Genomic DNA, 23,340 nt, shown 5'->3' on the forward strand with positions numbered 1-23,340 from the left:
GTTTCTTTGGTTTCACAGGCATAAAGGCCCCTGCCTTACAGCAGCACACACTGTCAATGGTACAGCAGCTTCCCAATAAACCTTCAGAGGCAGAAAAAGTACTTGGTCCCTAGGGGTACCCATGAGCACAAAAGGGTTAAATCTCATATCCTCCCGTTTTTAAATCTAGTCCAAACAATTATATGCTTTCAAGTAAAGTGAAACTTTCTCAAACCAACCATTCTACACTCGCCTAAGGTAAACCACTCTTCAGCATTCCTGATGATCCCCTGAGGGTCCGGATTGACAAGGACAAGTCGTACAGACAGAAAGTATTTAAAACAGGATCTCATTATAGTACTTAGTACTACAAGTATTCAGATAATGATTCTTTTTGGACTTTCATCCTTTCTAGCCAGTCAGACCAGACAAAGCAGTATAACATCCCAATTTTAGAGCACTGGCTCTAGTGATACAGTAGTTAAAGTGTTCGGCTGCTAACCCAAAGGTCTGCAGTTCTAACCCTCAGCTGCTCTGCGAGAGAAAGATGTGACAGTCTGCTTTCCTAGACTTGGAAACCCTATGGGCCAGTTCTACCTTGTCCTATAGGGTCACTATGAGAATCAACTTGACAGCAACGGGTTTGCTTTTTCTGGTTTAGCAATGTCATGAAAAATGCGAGAATAACACCAAGAGGAGAAAATGGCAGGAATGAAGTCCTAATTCATGCTACTACATGCTTGAACTTTGAAAAATTATGTTAAGTGAAAGAAGCCAGTCACAAAGGACCACATATAATATGATTCCATCTATATGAAATATCCAGAATAGGCAAAGTATAGAGACAGAAAGTAGATTAGTGGTTGCAAGGCGCTGGAATGGAGGAGGGGGAAGAGGAGTGACTGTTAATGGTTATGTGGTTTCTTTTGGGGGTGACAGACATACTCTAAAATTAGACTTTGGTCTGGCTGTACAACTTTGTAAATATACTAAAAGCCATTGACTTGTATCTTCTAAATGGGTAAATATTTCAATAAAGCTGTAAGAAAGAAAAAAAAGTAGAAGTTGGTGACATTTATTTCATCAGGGAAAAAACCATTGGTGACTTAGTTACACATATACTGGCACAATCATTTCATAAGCTGCGCTTCAGCCTTAGGGGCAGTGAATGAGAATTAAGAGTTCATTTTAGTAAATATTTTATGGATATGAGTGTGAAACCAAGATAAAAGCTCTTCTAAAAAGGTTCCTCAACGATTTCTCTCCCCTCAGGATTTTTAACAACATGAATATAGGAAAACATCGATCTGATCAAGGCCAAAATGCCACTGCCAACCAAAATGCCACTACCATCAGGTGGAATTCTTTATAATGGCTGCTACTACAAAACATTTCTGAAGTCATTATAGGCATAGCATAGAGAAAACTTAATCAGATAATCTTAGGAAAAAACGACAACTTCAAAACTGTAGATTCTGTATCTATAAAATAAAGGACTGGACTCAATCACAGGAGCTGTGGTGGTGCGGTGGTTAAGAGCTACAGCGTGCTACGGCTGCTAACCAGCCACTCTTGGAAACCCTACGGAGCAGTTTTACTCTGCCCAGTACGGCTGCGAAGAGAAGCAACTCGATAGCAATGGGTTTGGCTTCCTGGACTAACTCAGACACCCTCAATCAGAGATATGCATCAAACTCACCGGTGGAGCATTCTAAACACTAGCTAGGACTTCTCCCCAACTTACTTGGCTATCTCCCATGTTTTAAAAACACTCTATATAAATTTTTACATGCCTTTCTAAGAACCCGTGATAATAGTCCCCTCTTCAAGGTTCTTCTTAGATCCCCACCCCCGAAAAAAAATCGTTTATGTAATCTAATCACAGTTAAAGTGTACCAACCAACACCACCACTGTTATCCAGGAAAGCATCTTGGAAATGAAATTAATTTCAAAGATAATCTTACCATTTTTTGCAGCTCTTCTGCTCCTTCCTGAATTCTTTCACGATCATTGCTATCTACCACAAAAATAAGACCCTGGGGGGAAATTGTTTCAATTAATTACAACAGTTAAATTTAAAGGACTCACTAACTATGAAACCGAAGTATAGGCACAAAACCACATCAAGGGCTAGAAGTTAGGAAAAAATGTCTCATACAAAAAAGAATGAACTCAAGGCTCTAAAAACTGAAAACTGATTCAAGTACTATTTGTCACTTTAACTTATTAATGTTACTTCAAATGTACAAAATATCCTGCTCCTACCCAACTGATCACTCTTCTCAACTATGCGACAGAATCAATGTTATCATTTTCCCTAGTACATTCAAAGTGCAGCAAAGTGTAAGTAGCAAAACGGCCACAAGGTGGGGACAAAAGAAAAAAACTAAAGCTCCTAATGAATCATGAACTTACTAACTGAATAAGCATGTTCACCCGAAGACACGCAAAGAGTGTAAATAAAATTAAAAAGGAAAGGGAGGGAGGTTACAGTAGTTTTTACATGCTTATCAGGCAAGGAAGAGACAGCCTTGCTCCAGACTGTTGCCTGCCCACTCTAGAATCAGAGGAAGAAGGTCTTAAGCAAAATATATCAAGAAAAATTCAAAGTTCATTTGATCACATAACAAATTTTTAACAAAAAGAAGAACAGTTAATAATTCTTAAAGATATTCAAACATTCTACACTACAAAAGACATGATCCTGGGAAGCGATTAGGTTGAATTAAGACTTTTCTAAAAACTCTGAAATGGGAAAGTATAAAGGTTTCAGCTAGAGAGGGCAATTTCATTTTATAAGCTTTGTTAAAAATCTAATCCTATAATATTAAAACTGATTAAATATTCTCCTCCACACAACCCTAAACCCCTAAAGTATTGTTGATCATTTGTCGCTCTATCACAAACTGTCTTGTGCTATAACTTATATGTATATAAGTAACTATATTAAATCTACTGAGGGCAAAAAACTATCCTACAGTATTTTCTATTTACCTCTCAGCACTACCACACAGTACTGGTTTTGCCAGGGACACTTCATACTTATTTTAGGCTACAGTCATGAAATGATATTAATTTCCTTTAGTCTAGGCAAACTTCATATCCATTTCCTTTATCTCCATGGAAACCATCACTTGAAACATCCTAGCCTTTGAGAAAACTTTTGGTGCTGTGAGAGCCAAAGTGTGTAGTGGTAACTCGAATCTCAGCAGTACTTACTAGTTTTATAAATTACCTAATCCTTGAACCTGTCTCCTCTTCTATGAAATAAAAATAATGCCATAACCTTATAATCCTGTTACAGGATTAAATGCAATCATGGAGGATCTAGCACCATGTCTGGCATACCGCAGCCATTTAGTAAACGTTACGTCTCTTCCTTTCCCAAAGTTCTTTATACAACCTACCTCCTAGAAGGAGCAATGACTCCTCAATTTTATCTTGGCTTGTAACATTCCATTTTTATTCTGCTTTAAAATATAATTCCCACCATCCGTCCCAAAGTAATATTGCGGGGAGAAATTTTAGGAATAAATTCCAAATTATTCTCTTCCTAGGACAGCCAGAATCAAGGGAGTAAAAAGCCAGGATTCTAGAGAAAAGTCAGCTACTATAAGAAAAAAAATTATTTAAAAGGCCAAACATTTACTTATGTAGAACAGCAAAATAACTGGCATTATCTAAGGAGGGAGAGGAATTTACTACTAGAAACTGTCTCCTGGACTGTACACATGAATGAGAAACGTAGCATTGGCTATAATTAGTTTCTTTTAAATTTCACAGCTAGAACTGATCAGAAAGCAGGAAAAGGTAGCTCAGAGCCTATCTGAGTTCTACCAGGTTACAATGCTTTCCCCTGAGGGCATGGGCTCTAGGGAACAAATACTTGGGCTTCTAAGGTAGGCCAGAAGGCCAAGGAAGGAGTCTAATCTCAAGAACCTAAAGTAAATTATTAAGCATCCTAAACAAGACTAGGGATAAGACCAGGGTTGCCTTTTACAAAGTTTAGGATTAACAAGGTTTTACTTCATATCTAACTTTACTTCAAAAGCATACTCCTTATATTTACTTAAAAATAATCCAGGGAGTGCGGCGCTTTAGAGAAGAGTATAGATTAAACAGTATTGGCCTGAATTTGGTTATTAACTATATGGGACTTCACTAAGGTATTCTCTTTACTTTTGTGAATGTCTGAAAATTTCCACAATAAAGTTTAAGCATATGACTGTACATCGAAATATCTTTTCTAAACACAGCAATGTTAATAAACAGAAAACATTTTAGTTTTTAAATAAAAAAGCATGCCACTTATTTTATACGACACACTTCTTACAGGTTCCAGCTACTCCCCTGTGGTACTCACTGCCACCTGAATACCTCACTTGAAGGGGCCCTGGTGGGTCAGTGGCCAAAATGCTTGGATGCTAACTGAAAGGTCAGCGATTCAAACCTACCAGCTGCTTTACAGGAAAGATGCGACAGCCTGCTCCCGTAAAGATTTACACAGCTTTAGAAACGCTATGGGGCAGTTCTACTCTGTCCTATATGGTTGCTATGAGTCGGAACTGACTTGATGGCAGTGGGTTATCATACCTCACTTGAGTCCTGGTGGCACAATCGTTAAGCACCCGGCTGCTAACTGAAAGGTCACAGTTCAAACTCTCCAGTGGCTCTGTGGGAGTAAAGACCTGGCGATCTGCTCCAGTAAAAACTACAGCCTAGGAAACCCTATGAGGTAGTTCTACTCTGTCCTATAGGGTTGCTATGACTTAGAATCAACTAGGCACACAACAACATACCTCACTCGTATACAACGGTTTAAGAGTTAAGACACCAAGAGTGGCGTCTAGAAACTTAAACATATAAAGTGCTTCTAATATCACAACTTACTTTGGGGGGAGAAAACACCAACCCTAGTAGTAAATGGAATCTAATGAGAAACCCCTGGTGAAGTGGAAAAGCGTTGAGACCAGGTAGCTAGAAATACAGGTAGAGTAAGAACCAGCTCTTCAGTCTTGGCTCAGTCATTCTAAGCTTTAGTTTCCTCATCTACAAAAGAAGATGGTTACACTAGAGCGGTGGTTCTCAACAGGGAGAACTGTGTGCCCAGGAGATATGTGGCAATGTGTGGAAACATCTTTGGTTGTCCCAACGGGGTGGGGTAGGGTGGGGGCTGCCACCAGCATCTGAAGAGTCCGTCCACAACAAAGAATTATCCAGCCCAAAATGTCCACAGTGCTGCTAACTGAAAAACCCTGGACTAGAGCCCTGATATTCAAATAAGGTTCCCAAACCAGCAGCATGCGCACCACCTGAGAACTTGCTAGAAATGCAGAATCTCAGGCCTTACCCAGGACCTACTGAATCAGAATCTGTAGTGTAACGAGATACTCAGGTGATTATATGCACTACTGATGTCTGGCTTACATTCGCAGTGGTCTGGGGCTATGATCTGGGCTTTGGGACTTTTAAAGCCCTCCAGGTGATTCTAATAGGCCGCCAAGTTCGGTAACCTCTGCTCTACGGAATCACTACAGTCTCTTCCATGCCTATATTATCTATGTTGTGTTAGCTGCCATCAAGTCAGCCCCTGACTTGTGGTGACTCTGTGCACATCACGGTCCAACTGTGATCATCCTACAGTCTTCACCGGCTGGTTTTTTGGAACTAGATCACCAGACCTTTCTCCTAGTCTGTCTTAGACTGGAAGCTCTGCTGAAACCTGTTCAGCATCACAGCAACATGCAAGCCTCCACTGATAGACAGGTGGTAGCTGCGCTTGAGGTGCACTGGCCAGGAATCAAACTAGGTATTGTATATACTACATGGCAATACAAGATGTCTCACAAATCAACAAAACAGATCTACTTTAATGTATTTTTTTCTTGATATATTTTTAATATAGTAAAAACCTAAATGGGCTAACTGAAGGACTATCAATCATCTTATGTTCACTAACCTATAGCGACAGAAATTTATACAGACCTTACTTTCTGAACTAAGAATGAAACCATCTGAAATAGTGATGAAACCTAATTCAGTCTTGAAAACCACCCCACTACCGCCCCTACCCTCCACCCAAAATCTTACTGTGATCACCATGTGAGTCTTTCACTCCAGATACTTTAGCCTTCAAAGCCATGGTGAGTCCACGGAAGAATATGGAAGTAGTGATAAGAATGCAAACTCATATACAGTGAACTCCAACACCCAAGTAAACACTATACATATATGTGTGTGTGTGTATATATATATATACACACTGTAAACTTTAGAGCATAAAACATAAAGTTATAAAAATGTATAGCATTCCTTACCTGGGTATTTTGGAAGTAATGCCTCCAGAGAGGCCTAATTTTATCTTGACCACCAACATCCCACACTGTGAAACAAATGTTCTTGTACTCTACTGTTTCCACATTAAAACCTTCAAAGAAAAAATTAAAAAATGACCACTCTGCACTATAAAATGTCATTAAGAAAATAAAACCCTTTATTGTGAAATTCTCTTACAGTTGGTTTTTTAAAGTCCTACTGGATATTTAACAAATTAAAAAATAAGAGTTTCCCGAAGGTTGAGAAGGGGAGAGTGTTGACATATCACATGGCTGGCAACCGATGTCACAGAACAATATGTGTATTAATTGTTTAATGAGAAAATAATTTGCTCTGTAAACCTTCATCTAAAGCACAATTAAAAACAGGAAAAAAAATTTCAAAAAGTATGTTTTATCAAAATAAAACTCTATTTTATATTACTTTATATTATTATGACATAAATTAAATTTGCCAACTTTCTTACCAATAGTAGGAATGGTGGTGACTATCTCTCCTAACTTCAGTTTATACAGAATGGTCGTCTTGCCAGCAGCATCCAATCCAACTAGGAGAAAACGATAACATTTTAGATTTTAAATCTAGACTGAAAGTACACACCAAGAAATAATTTTACAACAAATTTATAGTTTGAAAGTAAAAGCTGACTGCAAGAAAGGGCCACATAAACCAGAGACTTCATCAGCCTGAGACCAGAAGAACTAGATGGTGTCCAGCTACCACCAATGACCACCCTGACAGGGAACATAACAGAGAGTCATCGACGGAGCAGGAGAAAAGTGGGATGCAGAACTCAAATTCTAGTAAAAATATCAGACTTGATGATTTAACTGAGACTGGAGGAACCCCAGAAGACATGGCCTCCAGACTCTCTGTTAACCCAGAACTAAAACCATTCCCGAAGCCAACTCTTCAGACAAAGAACAGACTGGACTATAAGACATAAAATGATACTGGTGAAGAGTATGCTTCTCAGTTCAAGTAGATACACGAGATTAGATTAAGTGGGCAGCTCCTGTCTGGAGGTGAGATGAGAAGGCAGAAACGGAAAGGAGCTGTTTGAATTGACACGGGAAATCCGGGGTGGAAAGGGGGAGTGTGCTGTCACATTATAGGGATACCAGTTAGGGTCACATAACAATGTATGTATAAACTTTTGTTGAGAAACTAACTTGAGCTGTAAACTTTCACCTAACGCACAAAAAAACAAATAAGCGGACTGGATCAGATAATCTAAGATTTCTTCCAACTCAAGTCCTTATTAATTTTACGAACTGCCATTTTTTAAAACACAAATTAGAAAGTGAATCACGAACATAAGAATAAGTGAATAAAGAATTGTCTTACAATTAGCAAACTGTTTCCTTTTATTTACAAAGTTTGGGTAAAAAGGTCTTAATGCTGGGGGCCGGGGGATCATAACCATGCCCTAGTCCCCTTACAATGATGATAAAGGAGGACGAAGCCAATTTTGTTGTTGTTAACTGCCATCAGCCCCCAACTCACGGCGACCCATGCACAATGGGACAAAATGCTGCCCAGTCCTGCGCCAGCAGCTGCTGTGATCCATAGGGTTTTCACCGGCTGATTTTTCTGAAGTAGACTGTCAGGCTGTTCTTCCTAGTCTGTCTTAGTCTGGAAGCTCCACTGAAACCTATTCAGCATCATAGCAACATGGAAGCCTCCACTGACAAATGGATGGTAGCTGTGCACGAGGTGCAAGCCAGTTTTAGACCTATCTAAATCCATTTCAACATCAAATGTAAAGAAACCAGTACAAAAGTCTGGTTAATTTGGGTTGTAAAAATGGCTCTATCATATTTATCTCCAATAAGTAACGATTAGAATCTTAAAATGATTCATTTGAGGCAGATACACAAGTATAGCATAATATGTTTGTGAAAAATTCCACAATAGAACAAAAGGTATATACTTCTTTATGGCAGTGATTAAAAAAAAAAACAGCATTGTGGTGGAGTCAATTTCGACTCACAGCGACTCTACAGGACAGAGGAGAACTGCCCCACAGGGTTTCCAAGGAGTAGCTGGTGGATTCCAACTGCCAACCTTTTGGTTAGCAGCCGAGCTCTTAACTACTGTGCCACCAGGGCTCCTATGGCAGTGATAAAAACCAAAAAAACCAAACCCATTGCCATTGAGTTGATTCCAACTCATGTCAGTGATAGTGAAAAGCAAATTAAATGCTTAAAAAGTATGAATTAAATTTAAAAAATTACGAATCTCTCAAAACCTGCATATTCTACACTGTTTGCTAAAACCTTCAAAAATGAAAAGTATCTAATAACTTCATTAAATGTATCATTGTCTTAGGGACGTCACATTTGACTATCCGGACTTATGCTATCACAGATTTTAAAATCAATTCAACTGACTACTGACTTAAGCAAGGACACTTACTTAATATTTAAATTAAAGCATGTCTTAGCACATGAAACCAACACTATTTTGTTAATAGGAACTGAAATCATCTTATCTAATTTACATTCTATTGCAAATATTTTAACTTTTATCAGCTCCTCCAAAACAGAACTGAAGACTATAAGCAATTAATATTCCTTCCCCCCATATATTAACACTTTCTGCTCTGTACACTACAAAGGATAGCTTTAGGATCCTCCAGAGACTGAAAGTTTCTTAATGACTTCTTATTCCCTGCCCTCTGATCAAACCCTTTTTCCCACTTCTTCATGCTGGGGATCAGACTTATTCTTTCCAAAATACTACTATATTTTACTAGTCAGAGTGAGCAACCCACTCCAAACCCTGATTCACGGACATAAAAAAAACTGTTACTAAAAAAATTTTTAAAAACCTAGAGCTGTCAAGTCGATTGCGACTTACAGCAACCCTACAGGACAGAGCAGAACTGCCCCATCGGATTTCCAAGAAGCAGCTGGTGGATTCAAATTGCCAATCTTTTGGTTAGCAGCCTGAGCCCTTAATCACTGTGCAAGCAGGGCTCCACCAAGTCTTATTCTTTTAGTATGGTATCAAAAAGATCAGAAAACAATTTTTTGAATACAAACAAAATAGTCACCTTAAAGATTGGCATCTTAACTAAAAATACAAAAAACTTGGGAGGGAAAAATCCTGATCTTTTAATTGTTCTACAAAGCTAAGTCTCTTGAAAGCCTAAGATCTCTTCAGGTGATTTTGATCAAATTTTTAAATAAAACAAAATTCACCTTTAAGTAAGTTCCAATATGATTAACCCCAAGTCCACTTAAGAAAGGTTTTGAGAACGTAAGCACCTGCAGGTCAACTGGACCTGACACTACCATTTGAAAACAATGTAAATCCACAAAAGAATGTAAGAAATCCAGGCCAAATATTTTAAGTTGTAGAAAAGTATGTATGGTGCAATCCAATTTTTATTTTAATGAAAGTTTAATACCAGCTTGTATGCATATTCATTACTTTCTTCTACTTCTATATTGTTAGAATTTTTCCCAATATATATTACTTTTATGTAAAAAAAAAAAAAAAAAAAAAAAACAAACTTTCCCAGTTAGTGTTTTTTTTTTATACTAAAATACTAAAATTTATGATATAACCATTCGAAGATCTTAAATATATTTTATATACTACTAATTTTCATTTAAAAAAAGGAAAGTATTTACCAAACAGTCCAAACCATAAAGTTTTTAAGTATCTACCCAAGTTATTTTTAAAATAAAAATTACAAGACAGTTTACTGGCTCACAGTAACAAAAAAGGATTCTAAAATGACAGATATCTTTTGCAGTTGTACCCTAAATACAAGACTGTATAAACGCAAACCAAAAACATGGGGGAAAAAAAAAACATGTCTACAGCGACCTTTATGATGCACCAATTATATGTATACCATCACCACTTAAAACTTGCCAGACAGTTCTTTTCTCAAAACCATGTTAGTCTAACAATTTTGTGCCACCTTAGTTATTTCTTAAAGTATGTATTTTCTTACTGTCACAATATTTGACAACAAGATTTCTCCAGAAAATGAAACTACAGTAAACCTGCGAAAGCTGGAAACTTTTTAAGGCAGTAATCTGTCAGGAGGAAAATGTAAGTATTTCCCTTTAAACCGAGCAAGAGGAAAAGTGGTAAGACTGCACCCTGTCGAAGGCAAAAAAAAAAATTGTGAGACCTGGAAAAACAAGGCAGTCCTACGAGTTCTGGCTCTCACAGGTTTCACTGTATAACCAATTTTCAACTAGCCAAGATAAAACTCTAATCTGTACAGTACAGGAATGTCCTCAGTCCCAACCCCCATAAAAGTCACTGTTCTGACAGAGATACTGGAGTAACTACTTAACCAGACCTGGGCTTTGACCAAAATGTTAACAGGTGTCATCAAGTTGGTTTCAACTCATAGCGACCCTATGTGCAACAGAACGAAACACTGCCCAGTCCTGCACCATCCTCACAATCGTTGCTATTTTTGAGCCCACTGTTGCAGCCACTGTGTCAATCCATCTTGTTGAGGGTCTTCCTCTTTTTTACTGACCCTCTACTTTATTAAGCATGATGTCCTCCTCCAGGGACTGGTCCCTCCTGACAACACATCCAAACTATGTGAGAGGAAGTCTCTCCATCTTCACTTCCAAGAAGCATCCTGGTTGTACTTCTTCCAAGACAGATTTGTTCATTCTTCTGGCAGTTCATAGTATATTCCATATTCTTCGCCACCACAATCCAAATGCATCAATTCTTCTTCGGTCTTCCTTAACTCATTGTTCAGCTTTCACATGCATATGAGGCGACTGAAAATACCATGGCTTGGGCCAGGTGCATCTTAATCCTCAAGGTGACATCTTTGCTTTTTAACACTTTAAAGAGGTCTTTTGCAGCAAATCTGCCCAATGCAGTATGTCCTTTGATTTCTTGACTGCTGCTCCCATGGGTGTTGATTGGGGATCCAAGTAAAATGAAATTCTTGCATAAGTGTTAACGTGACCAAAGTGTTCACGACAGCAAAACTACTAATAAAAATCTTTGCCAATCATTAAAAAGTATGGCTACCAAATTATGGCAGCAAGAAATATGTGAATGATGATAGATTCCAATTATCTTAACTGTGAGGGAAAAAAATGCAGAAAGGAAAAAATCTGAAAACATATTTTCAGAAGGGTAAAATTATAGATTTTTCTTCATGTTTTTCTCTCTCAAATTGTTTACAAGAAATTTGAATCATACCTTCACAATAATTTTAAAAAAATTTAAAATTGACTGCTTACTGTGTTCAAAGCACAATACTAAGTGATTCCATACATTTTTATTATTTTAATCCTCATAGTTATCCTATTTTTTCAGACTAGGCATCTGAAGTCCAGAAATGTCCCCAGAACCACAGCCAGTAAGTGGTAGTTAGAACAGGAATTCAAAGACCCATGTCTTGTGGAGAAACTGGAACTCTCATATATTGCTGGTAGGGATGTCAAATGGTACAGCTGCTTTGGGAAACTGTTGGTTCCTCAAAATGTCTCCTCAAAATGTCCAAGAGAATCGAAAACATACGTCCACACATAAACTTGTTCAGGAATGTTCATAGCAGCTTTATTCAAAAGGTGGACACAATCCAAATGGTCATCAACTGATGAATGGATAACAGAATATGGTATATCCATACAATAGAATTATTTGGCCATTAAAAAGAATGAAATACTGACACATGCTATAATATGAACGAGCATTAGGCTAACTGAAAGAAGCCGGACATAAAAGGTCATACAGTGTAATATAAAATATGCAGAAAAGGTAAATCCAGAGACAGAAAGCTGACTGGTGGTTGCCAGAGACTGGGAAAGAGGGAAATGGGAAGTGAATGCTAATGGTACATAGTTTCTTTGTAGGGTGATGAAAATGCTCTGGAATTAAGATAGTGGTGATGGTTACATGACTTGGTGAATACAGTAAAAACCACTGAATTGTAAGGGATAAATGTTATATGTGAATTACATCTCAATTTTAAAAACCTAAAAGTGAAAAAAGCCTAGGTCTGACTCCAAAGCCAGAGCTCTCAAATAGCATTTATATACCGCCACCCTCACCTTTAGGTTTTTCTAATGGACACAATGTATCTTAACATTCGAATTCCTCAGAGATTAGACTACACAAACTAAAACTGAGGCAACCGGTCGTAAGGAAAAACTATGAGTTTTTGCTTCTACCCAACAAATCAGGCCAATGTGTTAACTAACAGCAAGCTATCAAAGTCTCTGCTAGCCATACCTGGTAATAATGTTGCGTGTGTTATCATCCTTTAAGGATGGTTGTATCTTTCAACTACTAGTGGCATAAAATTGAACGTTTTGGTCCCTTCTCTTGTATCCTATATTAATATAAGCTAATTAGAAGGACCTTTTTACTTTAAAGGCCGACAATAATCTTTTCAACTGATGTTTAATGACTTCAGAATGTTCATAATATGTAAGTCAAATAAATAAAACGGAAAACTATATCCACAATTTTGGAGGAACAAAATCTCTTAAAAGGCAAAGAGTAAATGTAACAAGTATTAATAATGATGGAATGGTGGAATTACAGGTAATTACTACATTATTCTTCTCCATGTTTTCTAAATTTAACAAAAAGAACATTTTTAGAATCAGGACAAAAAAAATGTTTTAAATTACGTAATAAACGGACGGACAAAATATGCTAGGGAAAAACTATGAAACACCACTCTTTAGCCTGAAGCTTTGCTTCAAATACCAGTAATTTTTAAAAACTGGCCAAGAATCCTTCCTTCTGAACCTCTCTAGTCCACCCACCCTCAGAAAAAAAAAAAACCACAGTCACATAAAAGGTAGTACAGAACTATACTGATATTAGCAAACTTTTAGAAAGCAACACTTTCTCAACTTCTCAACAGAAAAGTTCAAAGTAAAGAGACTAGAACTAATAATCTGGATACAGCATGCAATAGTGTTTTCAGATATAAATAAAATTTGAGGATTCATTTACCAAAATTATATTTAATCCTGGATCAAGATATGGAGACCAGACTTAAAATAGGATACTGCAGAAGTTGTTGATTTCTAACGGGGGCAGAAATTGTTGATTGCTAACTCAGGCTACATAAGAAATCTAAGGTGGAAACTGGTTACTTTTGAATCGAAACTCAATAATATTCACATAAGTAATTTCCCTGTTACAAATAACAACTGTCAATCAAAAGTTCAGATGACACTAAATTTGATACACTGTGTTGGCTTTTTATTTTTAATTACACTAACTTCAAATGCCATTTTAAAATTACTTAAACTTTTCTAAAAAGTGGATGTAAGAGTAAAATTTAAAACTTCTCCAAAACCATCTGGCAAATCAGACACATTAGCTAAACTGCTATCTTTTAATACACTTTAAAATGGTAATCTCAAAAAGACACTGACTCAAGAAAGCATGAATTTTATCTAAGCCTTATAAAAGAAAAGGAAGCATACATACCTGGCAGAGAACATTAATGTTATAATGTTATAATCACTGACTGGTAATTCTAATACTTCAATAGGGACAGACACCTTAAAAGTGATGTTTTTTATGCTGTCAATCACTCAAAATCAGAGAGAAAACCTAATAATCAGCAAACTTCCAAACCACCTTTTTGCCTATTCATGCACATATCCCTCCTATGTTTATACTTCATTTGATGAGTTAGCGTAAAACTTGACCTTGTGACTCAAAATGTTTTTAATGAAGGAAACCTGGTTTTCCTCAAATTAAAGTGCAAAACAAAAAATGCAAACCTGAGTAATAAAACATCTGACATAAAATGAATACTCCCAAATCATGACTTCTATCCCCTGCACAAATGCAGAAATCAAACACTTTTCCTTTTCCATTTTATTTCAAGTATTTGAAGGTGTGGGGAGGGGAAGGAGAGTGTCTTCCAATATAGTAAATATCACCAGTTGTCAAAGAGCTGATTCCAACTCATAGTGACCCCCACGTGTGTGAGAGTAAAACAGTGCCCCACAGGGTTTTCAAAGGCTGCATTTTCAAAAGTACATCACCAGGCCTTTCTTCCGAGGAGCCTCTGGGTAGACTCCAGTCTCCAACCTTTCAGTTAGCAGCTGAATGTGTTAACTGTTTGCACCACCCAGGCACTCCAGAGTAAATACAGGAAAGCACTACAGCATATTTCTACTTTTCTTCTCTTGCTGAAAGTTTTAGCCATCACAAAACACTAAGAGATGAAAAAATCATTCACGATAAATCTCAAGTAAAAGGACCAACACACAGCATTTTCAGGAACACAACCATGTACTATTTAATCTCTAAGGAACAGGCTGGAAATTTATTTATCACAGTCCAAAGTCCTCCCATTGACTCCAGATCTCTTTTCAGACTTCCAGTTTCAGCCCCTTAAAGCTTAAATACTACCCTTATCCTCCTAAATAATTCTCTGTCCTCCTCATAAATGAAATCTAAGAAACTCTGAAAGAGAAAACATTTTTATGTAGCTTTGTGAATGAATCAGCAATTGTCATTAACTGTGCAGAAGTTGGATTAACAGGGAAGTGAAAAAATAAGTAAATATGTATATCCTATACCTTGAAATATTACAGAAAACTTGCCTTTGAATACTTTTGATGGTAGTAGAGGTCGAAAATAAAGCCACCCCACCACCCTCCAGAAGACAAACTAATGAACCAACAAGTTTCAGTGTTCATATATAGAGGAGCTCCATGGAGCTTAGCTGTGATGTAGAGACTACTCACAGTAGTACTTCGGGGAGAAGCTGCTTACATCACCCAAGTGACAGTCCCTTCTCTCAGCTGAACAAAACCCAACTCTGAAAAGCAAGTTTTTAAAGTCTATTCTCTAGAAGAATTTTTTTAAAAAAGAAACTAACTTCGTAATCATTATTTAACAAGGCTACTCTAAAAATTAAGGAGCCTTGGAGGCGCAGTGGTTAAAGCATTCAGCTACTAACCAAAAGGTCAGCGGTTGCAATCCACCAGCCGCTCTGCGGCAGAAAAATTTACAGCCTTAGAAGCCCTATGGGGTAGTTCTACGCTGTCCTATAGGGTCGCTAAGAGTCGGAATCAACTCGAGGGCAGTAGGTGACAGACTAAAAATTAGCGTCGTGACGTTCAGTTTACTTACTGAAAATTTGTTATTGAGTTTTAATTAGTTTCTAAAAGTTTTTGTGCATTAAACCTTAGCCAGCCAGATAAAAATTAGTCCGAAAACAGAAGAGTAAATCAAATAAGTTTTTGCGAATGACTGAAACAAACACTCAAGGTAAACTCCGTTTTCATGGGGTGAACTTATTAATAATAGGAAAAAAATATGAAGCTGAATCTAGAACAAGACATAGTTGAGCAGAGCGAGCGCTGACGACTCCGGACTCCTCGGAAACCTGGAGTGCTCCCTCGCCACCGGGCTGGGCCCGGTCACTTCCTGCCTCGGCCGGCTCCGGCCCTCGGCGGCCGCTCACTCACACACCATGGGAGTGTGCAGTGTGTGTACACAGAGCGGAAAGAGGGATGCGGAAGGCTGGAACCGCTCTGCCTCCCTCCCGATCGCTGCCGACACCCGGGGAAGAGGGGAGGCAGAACACAGCCTCCGACTGAGCCTCGCCAGTGCCGTCTCCGCCCTGCGAGATCCGAAAGTTCGATTTCCCCACATCCCCGCCCAATCTGGTGGGGCTTTGAATAGGATCAAGGAGAAAGCAAAACCCCGGAGGAGGAAACCTTGCCCGCCGGCATGTCCCGGCCCCTTCGGGCGACAGATGTGTTGCTCATCCTTCAATGCATTTTTCCCCCTTAAGGATTCCTCCCGACCCCCAGCCCACTGCCCCTCCCCCACCACGGCCGGCGGAGGAAAAAACAGGCCCCGAGGCCGCCCTAAGCGTAGAGACCTGGCCTTCCCTCGGCCCCCACTGGGGCCCCACGACGGCTCGCGATCCCTCACTCACCCATCAAAATGCGCATCTGCTTCTTGCCGAAGAGGCGGGAGAAGAGAGAGGAGATGGTGAGACCCATGGCGGCAGCGGCACTTGCGATGGGCAGGAGCAGAAGGGGCTTCGGGCGTCCCCGGGCCTTTTCCTTTCACACTCCCGGCAAACTGAGCCAGAGGGAAGAGGAAGAGCTGAGGAAGAATGAGAGCGGCAGGGACTGCTCGCCGGCCGGCGTGTCGGACGAAGCTTCGGGACCGGGACAGAAATTAGCGGGACGAAGACCTACTCGACGACTGGCGCGGCAGCTCAGGCTCCAGTGTTAAAGCTCTGGTTGTGCCACGTCACGCGGCAGCCGCGACGACTTCGGCGGCGACCCGGCCCCTCCAACGCGGACAGAATCGCGTCACCGCCGCCCCATCCCCCTGCGCTTCCGGCGCTGCCCGAGTCACTGCGCCTGCGCACGCACGGGATTGGCCGGCTACACTGACGTGATTCTCTCGCCGCCGCAACCTCCCCGACGTGGCTGTTGGAACGGGGCGAGGCCAGTAGACGCATGCGTAGTAGGAGACGGGCGCAGTCGCACAATGCCTCGTTTCGTTACTTCCTATCAGACTCAAGGCAAGATACTTCCGTCCAGGTGAATGTATCTTGGGGGCTGTAGTCTTTTCTTCCAAAAGGGCGAGCTGTGTATTATCGGTTAGGTAGTGAGACTCCTTCTGTCGACTTTTTGGGTTTTTTTCTTTTAACGCTACGCAGTTTGATACATGCACGCCTCATTCTCGGGGCCTGACGATTGCCCTACTGGAGGGTCGGCCCTGACTTCTGCGGAGATACTTGGTTAAAAGCCGACGTGGAAATGGAGAGGTTGTGTCACCCGATTAAGAAGCTAGGCCTGGACTCTTGGACTCCTACTCCAGGTCACACTGAAGATCCCTAAGCCTATATCAGGACAAGAGAGCTCGAAGACCTCTTCATTGGCTATTGCAGTTTTTTAAGAGAAGCCAACGAGGAAGACTTGCTTTTCTTGTGCCTTTTCTCCTGTAAAAGCATGAAAAATTTCTTCTTAGTGTTGAGGAAATGGAAAATCTCCTCACTTTAAAAATATTTATGAGCTTATTGTTTCCTGATTACAAAATATACATCACGAAAAAAATATATTTAAAAAATGTTCCCCTAAAACCATTCCCGAGGCCAACTTTTCAAAGATAAGACTGGACTATGAGACATAAAATGATACTCGTGAAGAGTGTGCTTCTTAGCTCAAGTAGATACATGAGACTAAATGGGCAGCTCCTGTCCCAAGGTGAGATGAGAAGGCAAAGAGGCTCAGGAAGAGTGTGCTGTCACAGTATAGGGAGAGCAATTAGGGTCACATAACAGTGTAGGTACAAGTTTTTGTATGAGAGACTAACGTGAATTGTAAACTTTCACTTGAAGTACAATTAAAAAAAAAATCCCTATAATCTTTGCTGCCTCCCACATATTTCCTCCACACTGTGCAGTTTGAAATTAGTAGTTCCCGCTTCTCCCAATCCTTACCTTTACCCCACCCTTCAGCTCTTTTAAAGATTAACTCCCTTGAAGTTAAAATACTTTACAAAATATTCAACAAAATACTTTCTTTAGTTATCTTACATTTAATCTTATTTATTCTTGACAACCCCCCCCCCCACCCACACGCACACACACACACACACACTTCTGAAAACTCCAGGAAGGCTGGAACCTTGTCTGTTTTTATATTCCACTGTATTCCCTGGACTTGGTACACCTTGAACACTGAATAAACATAACTGAATGATAGGAGAATGGGTGAATAAACAATAGGTATATTGATACTGTGGAATAATACTAGGAGTTAAAAAGAATGAACTCGTTGCCGTGGAGTCAATTCCAACTCATAGCGACCTTATAGGACAGAGTAGAACTGCCTCATACGGTTTCCAAGGAGTGGCTGATGGATTCAAAGTTGCCGACCTTTTGATTAGCAGCCGAGCTCTTAACCACTGTGTCACCAGAGCTCCAAAAAGAATGATGTAAAACTATACATTCTAATGAAAAGGTCTCCAAGAAGCAATTAGTGGAAAAAGGGTAACTTATGAGTAAAACCAAAGAAACCCATTGCAGTGGAGTCAATTCCGACTCATAGCGACCCTATAGGACAGACTAGAACTGCCCCATAGGGTTTCCAAGGCTATAAATCTTTACGGAAGCAGACTGCCACATCTTTCTTCCACTGAGCAAGTGGTGGGTTCCAACTGCAGACCTTTTGGTTAGCAGCCAAGCACTTTAAGCACTGCAGCACCAGGGCTCCATATTATGACTACGTACTGTATTGTAAAAATACAGATTTCCCTGCTGTGTGTGAATTTGAAGTAATAACCTGCAATAGTGGTAATAACTGGTTACCTGTTTAACGTGTGTGATGAGGAGGGAGCCTTCCCAGGGAGTGATTTTGGAGCCCTGGTGGTGCAGTGGTTGAAGTGCTCAGCTGCTATCCAAGAGGTCAGGAGTTTGAACCTTCCAGCCACTTTGCAAGAGAAAGATGTGGCAGTCTGCTTCCATGAAGATTACAGCCTTGGAAACCTATGGGGCAGTTCTACTTTGCCCAATAGGGTCTCAATTGACTCCAAGGCAGTAGGTTTTTAGTCAAAGAAGAACTTTATCTGTGTTTTTAAAAATCGACTTTATTGAGATATAATTTACATGCAATAAATTTACCAATTTTAAGTGTATGATTCAATGAATTTTGACACATACACAGTAGTGTAACCACCATAATCATGATATAAGCATTTCCATTACCCCAAAAAGTTCCCTCATGCTCCCTCCCCTGACTTTCAGACCCTGGCAAACCACTTATCTGCTGTCACTATAGTTTTGTCCTTTCTAGAACTTCATATAAATGGAATCATACAGTATGAAGACTTTTTGGTCTGACTTCTTAGCATGATTTTGAGATTCACCCATGTTATTGCATGAATCAATGGTTCCTTTTTATTGCTAAGTAGTATTCCAGTATATGGCTATACCACAATTTGTTTATCCATTCATCAACTGCTGGACATTGGGTTTTTTTAAGTTTTGGGTATTATGAATAACATTGCTATGAACATTTGAGTACAAATATTTGTGTATCTGCATTAATTTATTTTTACAAGACGAATTTATTCATGCATTATTTATATAATTTACAAAACTTAGAACTTGATGAATGAATTAATGACTGTTTGGCATATACTCTTCCAGATTTTTCTAAAATACTAACATCTATATAAACTTTCATGGGATTTTACACTGCTAAGCAACTCCTTTTTCAATTTAATGAACTGTGGACCTCTTTGAATATTAGTGCTTATAGATTTAACTCATTCTTTTTAAAGGCTGCATTACACTGTATGCATCTAAAAGAACTTATTTAACTGGTCTGTCAAATTGTAAAATATGCATACTCTTTGATCCAAAAATGCTGCAAAATGGAAGAGTATGTTCGGGTTCATGCAAGACCCACAACTTACTCCACATCCAGGAATTTTTAGTAATAAAAATTTCCCTCAAGTTTGCTAGGCTATATCTGTACGGTTTTCAAACAGTGTTCATTACAGTATTGTTTGTAACAGAAAAATGAAAATACCTGTTTTTTCAAACAAATTTTTAAATTCCCTTTTTTTCCCCCTCACTGACCACTAACCCAGATATTCCCATTTTGCTTTTGCTTTCCTACAGTTTTCGAAATCCCTAACAATGATACATTAAGGCTGTAATTACACTCACAGCCAGGTGCAGTCGTTTCCTAGGGCTGTCGTAACATACGGAACAGACTTGGTGCCTTGAAACAGCAGCGATGTATTCTCTCACAAATCTGGAAGCTGGAAGTATGAAATCAAGTTGCTATCATGGCCATACTCCCTCTGAAGCTTCTAGGGGAGGATTGTTCCCTGCCTCTTCCAGCTTCTGGTAGCCTCGTGTTCCTTGGCTTGTGGCAGCATAACTCCAGTCTCTGTCTCGCATTGCCATTTCCCTCTCCATGTCTCTTTTTCTCTTCTCTAAGGCCCACCCTATTCCCAGTGGAACTCATCTTTACTAATTCTTTCTGCAAAGAATCTATTTCCTAATAAAATCACAAAGGTCATATTTATTCCATTACTTAATATGGCCCTTCTAGCCAGTCTTTGTAACTCCCACCAAATGACTGTGTGGGACTATGCAAATGAGGTGCTCATGGCCCACCAAGGGATTGGATACCTTGCTAATAATGTAAATAAGGTGCGTGGCACCCTTGTGGGGGTGGGACCATGCAAATAGGGTGTATGGAACCCTAATGAGGGGATTGGTCAGTTTTGCCATCTCACTTGGCTTAAAGGGAGACACAGCAAGAGAGGAGCTGTAACATGGAAGACAGAGATAGTGCCACGAGAAGGCAGGAACCAGGAGACAGGCGAAAGATGGCTGCGATGGGGCTTGCTGACCCACGTCATGAAGAGGTGTTAACACTTGCCCAAGAAGGCCCCCAGCAGGGCCTGGGGGCAGAGGACGAGAAGACGCTGTCCTGATCGAGGTACTGCATCCTGAGTTGTTCCTGTTGCTTCCAAGTTGATCCTGATCCCGTGTTGTACCGTTACTTCCATAATAAACCACTTAACTGTAAGTACAGTTCGTGAGTTCTGTGAGGCGTTGCAGTGAACTACTGAAGCCAAAGACAGAAGGGAAGGTATTGTGGGGACGGAGATAGCTGATGTTAGAGGTGATGGAGTGGTACAGCAGTTTGGAAACAGTGGACATTTGGGACATCTTTAAACTGCACATCATAGGAACCAGCTTTGTGCCGATTCTTATAAAAGAAATTAATCGCTTAGCTATCCTACGCGTTCTGCAGTTGCTCATTCAAACTGATGCATTTCTGTAGGATACAGCTGAGTAAGAAAAACCTACAAAGTTTAAGAGAGTAAGTCATTTCATGTTGTTGAAGGCCTACTGAGTAAAGCTCCTTTTGGTAGAGCTACCCTTCAGAAGCTGTTGCTTCTCTGGAGTGGCCCTGAGTAATCCAGTAAAAACTTAACTCAGGTTAATCGATGAGGTAAAGCCATATATTGACAACAATGGAGTTTACTCTTTTTCCCCTCAAAAGTTCCAGTAATAACATTCTTAAGCAAGGTTAATTACGTGTTAAATATACAACATTTCAAGAACATAAGGGAAACGCAAAGGAACCCTTAAGTTTCCTAATTAACCTGTGGTGCAGTGAATTACTTAATATGGCCCTTCTAGCCATAGCCTTTGTGAGTCCCATAAAGTGATTGGGTAGGACTGTGCAAATAAGGTGTTTGTGACCCAAGAAGGGAACTGGACAGCCTGCTAAGAATGCAGATAAGGTGCATGGAACCCCTGTGGGGGTGGGACCATGCAAATAAGGTGTATGGAACACTAATGAGAGGATTGGTCAGTTTTGCCATCCCACTAGGCTTAGAAGAGAGCCAATCCAAGAGCAGAGAGGGGATCTTACTACCACCAAGAAGATGAGACAGAAGCAGAGCATGTACTTTGGACCTGTGATCCCTATATTGAGAACCTCCTAGACCCAGGAGACAGAGAGAGGGAGCTGTAACATGAAAGACAGTGAGAGACAGCAGCGCAGCAGTAACAAGAACGATAGCAGCTCAAGACAGCAGGAACCAGGAGACGGGCGTGAGATGGCTGTGGAGGGGTTAGCCAACCCACGGAGCTAAGAGCTGTTAACACTTGCCCAAGAAGGCCCCGAGAGGGTCCCGGCAGTAGAGGGCAAGAAGAAGGTGTTCTGATTGAAGAACTGTATCCTGAGTCATTTCTGAGCCTGAACTGTAAGAACCTGTTACTTCCCTGATAAACCCCGTAACTGTGAGTATGGTCTGTGAGTTCTGTGTAGCCATTGCAACAAATTATGGAACGCAGCAGAGAAGTAGAGGGATGGCTGGTGTCAGAACTGGTGAAAAAGTTGGAGGGTGGAGGTATGTTTGACCTCCACCTCATAGGAATCAGCCTTGGGCTAATGTTGATGATGATTATCCTCCCCCATCATGAAGTTAGGAGGAGGTCAGATGCCCCCGCCACACCATTCTTACAAATCTTTCGAGTTGCTGTTGTCTTTGGAATTGCTGTTAACATGTTGATGGTGCTAATAACATGTTTATAGTTCACTGCATAGTGCCTGGGGTCTTAAAGCTTGCAAGCAGCCATCCAAGGCACAACAGTTGGTCTCTCTTCGCCTGGAGCAACAAAGGAAGGAGGAAAATCAGGACTAGTAGGAGGAAATGGAATGTGTAGCTAATTGCCTCCATGAACAACTGCCTCCTTTGCCATGAGACCAGAAGAACTGGATGGTGCCCCGCTACCATTACTGAACATTTTGATCAAGGATTCTATAAAGGAATCCTAATTAGAAGGGGAAAAATGCAGAATAGAATTTAAAATTCTCATGGAATCTAGCGCCATGAAGGCTGGATGAACCTCTAAAACTATTGCCCTGAGATAATCTTTAAACCTTAAACAAAAAATATCCCCTGAAGTCTTCTTAAAACCAAACAATAGTTTAGCTTAACTAGTAAAAAATGTGTTAGGTAAGGTGCACCTTAATCCTCAAAGTGACATCTTTTACTTTTTAGCACTTTAAAGACATCTTTTGCAGCAGATTTGCCCAATGCAATACACATTTGATTTCTTGACTGCTGCTTTCAAAGGCGTTAACTGAAGATCCAGCTAAAATGAAATCCTTGACGACTTCAATATTTCCTCTGTTTATCATGATGTTGCTTATTGGTCCAGTTGTAAGGATTTTTGTTTTCTTTATGTTGAGGTGTAATCCACACTGAAGGCTGTAGTCTTTGATCCTCATCAGTAAGTGCTTCAAGTCCTCCTCACTTTCAGCAAGCAAAGTTGTATCATCTGCACAACGCGGGTCGTTAATGAGTCTTCCTCCAATCCTGATGCTGCGTTCTTCTTCATGTAGTCCAGCTTCTTGGATTATTTGCTCAGCACACACATTGAATAGGTATCGTGAAAGGTTACAACCCTGACGCACACCCTTCCTGATTTTAAACCACGCAGTATCCCCTGCTTCTCTTCAAACGATTACCTC

The 23,340-nt window shown here is 40.0% G+C and overlaps 1 protein-coding gene across 1 annotated transcript in view; it reads right to left on the reverse strand.

Annotated features, from left to right (window-relative positions):
* Positions 1-16,563, reverse strand: part of ARF4 (ADP ribosylation factor 4) — a 20,125-nt gene extending 3,562 nt beyond the window's left edge. Inside the window, 4 exon segments of the mRNA XM_004368636.2 lie at positions 1,945-2,016; positions 6,298-6,407; positions 6,783-6,863; positions 16,248-16,563. Coding sequence (XP_004368693.1) covers positions 1,945-2,016; positions 6,298-6,407; positions 6,783-6,863; positions 16,248-16,314 — 330 coding nt within the window. The 5' untranslated portion in view covers positions 16,315-16,563.
* Between the last annotated feature and the right edge of the window lie 6,777 nt (positions 16,564-23,340).

The sequence above is a fragment of the Trichechus manatus genome, unplaced genomic scaffold (assembly GCF_000243295.1).
Source record: "Trichechus manatus latirostris isolate Lorelei unplaced genomic scaffold, TriManLat1.0 scaffold00001, whole genome shotgun sequence".
Classification (NCBI taxonomy): domain Eukaryota; kingdom Metazoa; phylum Chordata; class Mammalia; order Sirenia; family Trichechidae; genus Trichechus; species Trichechus manatus.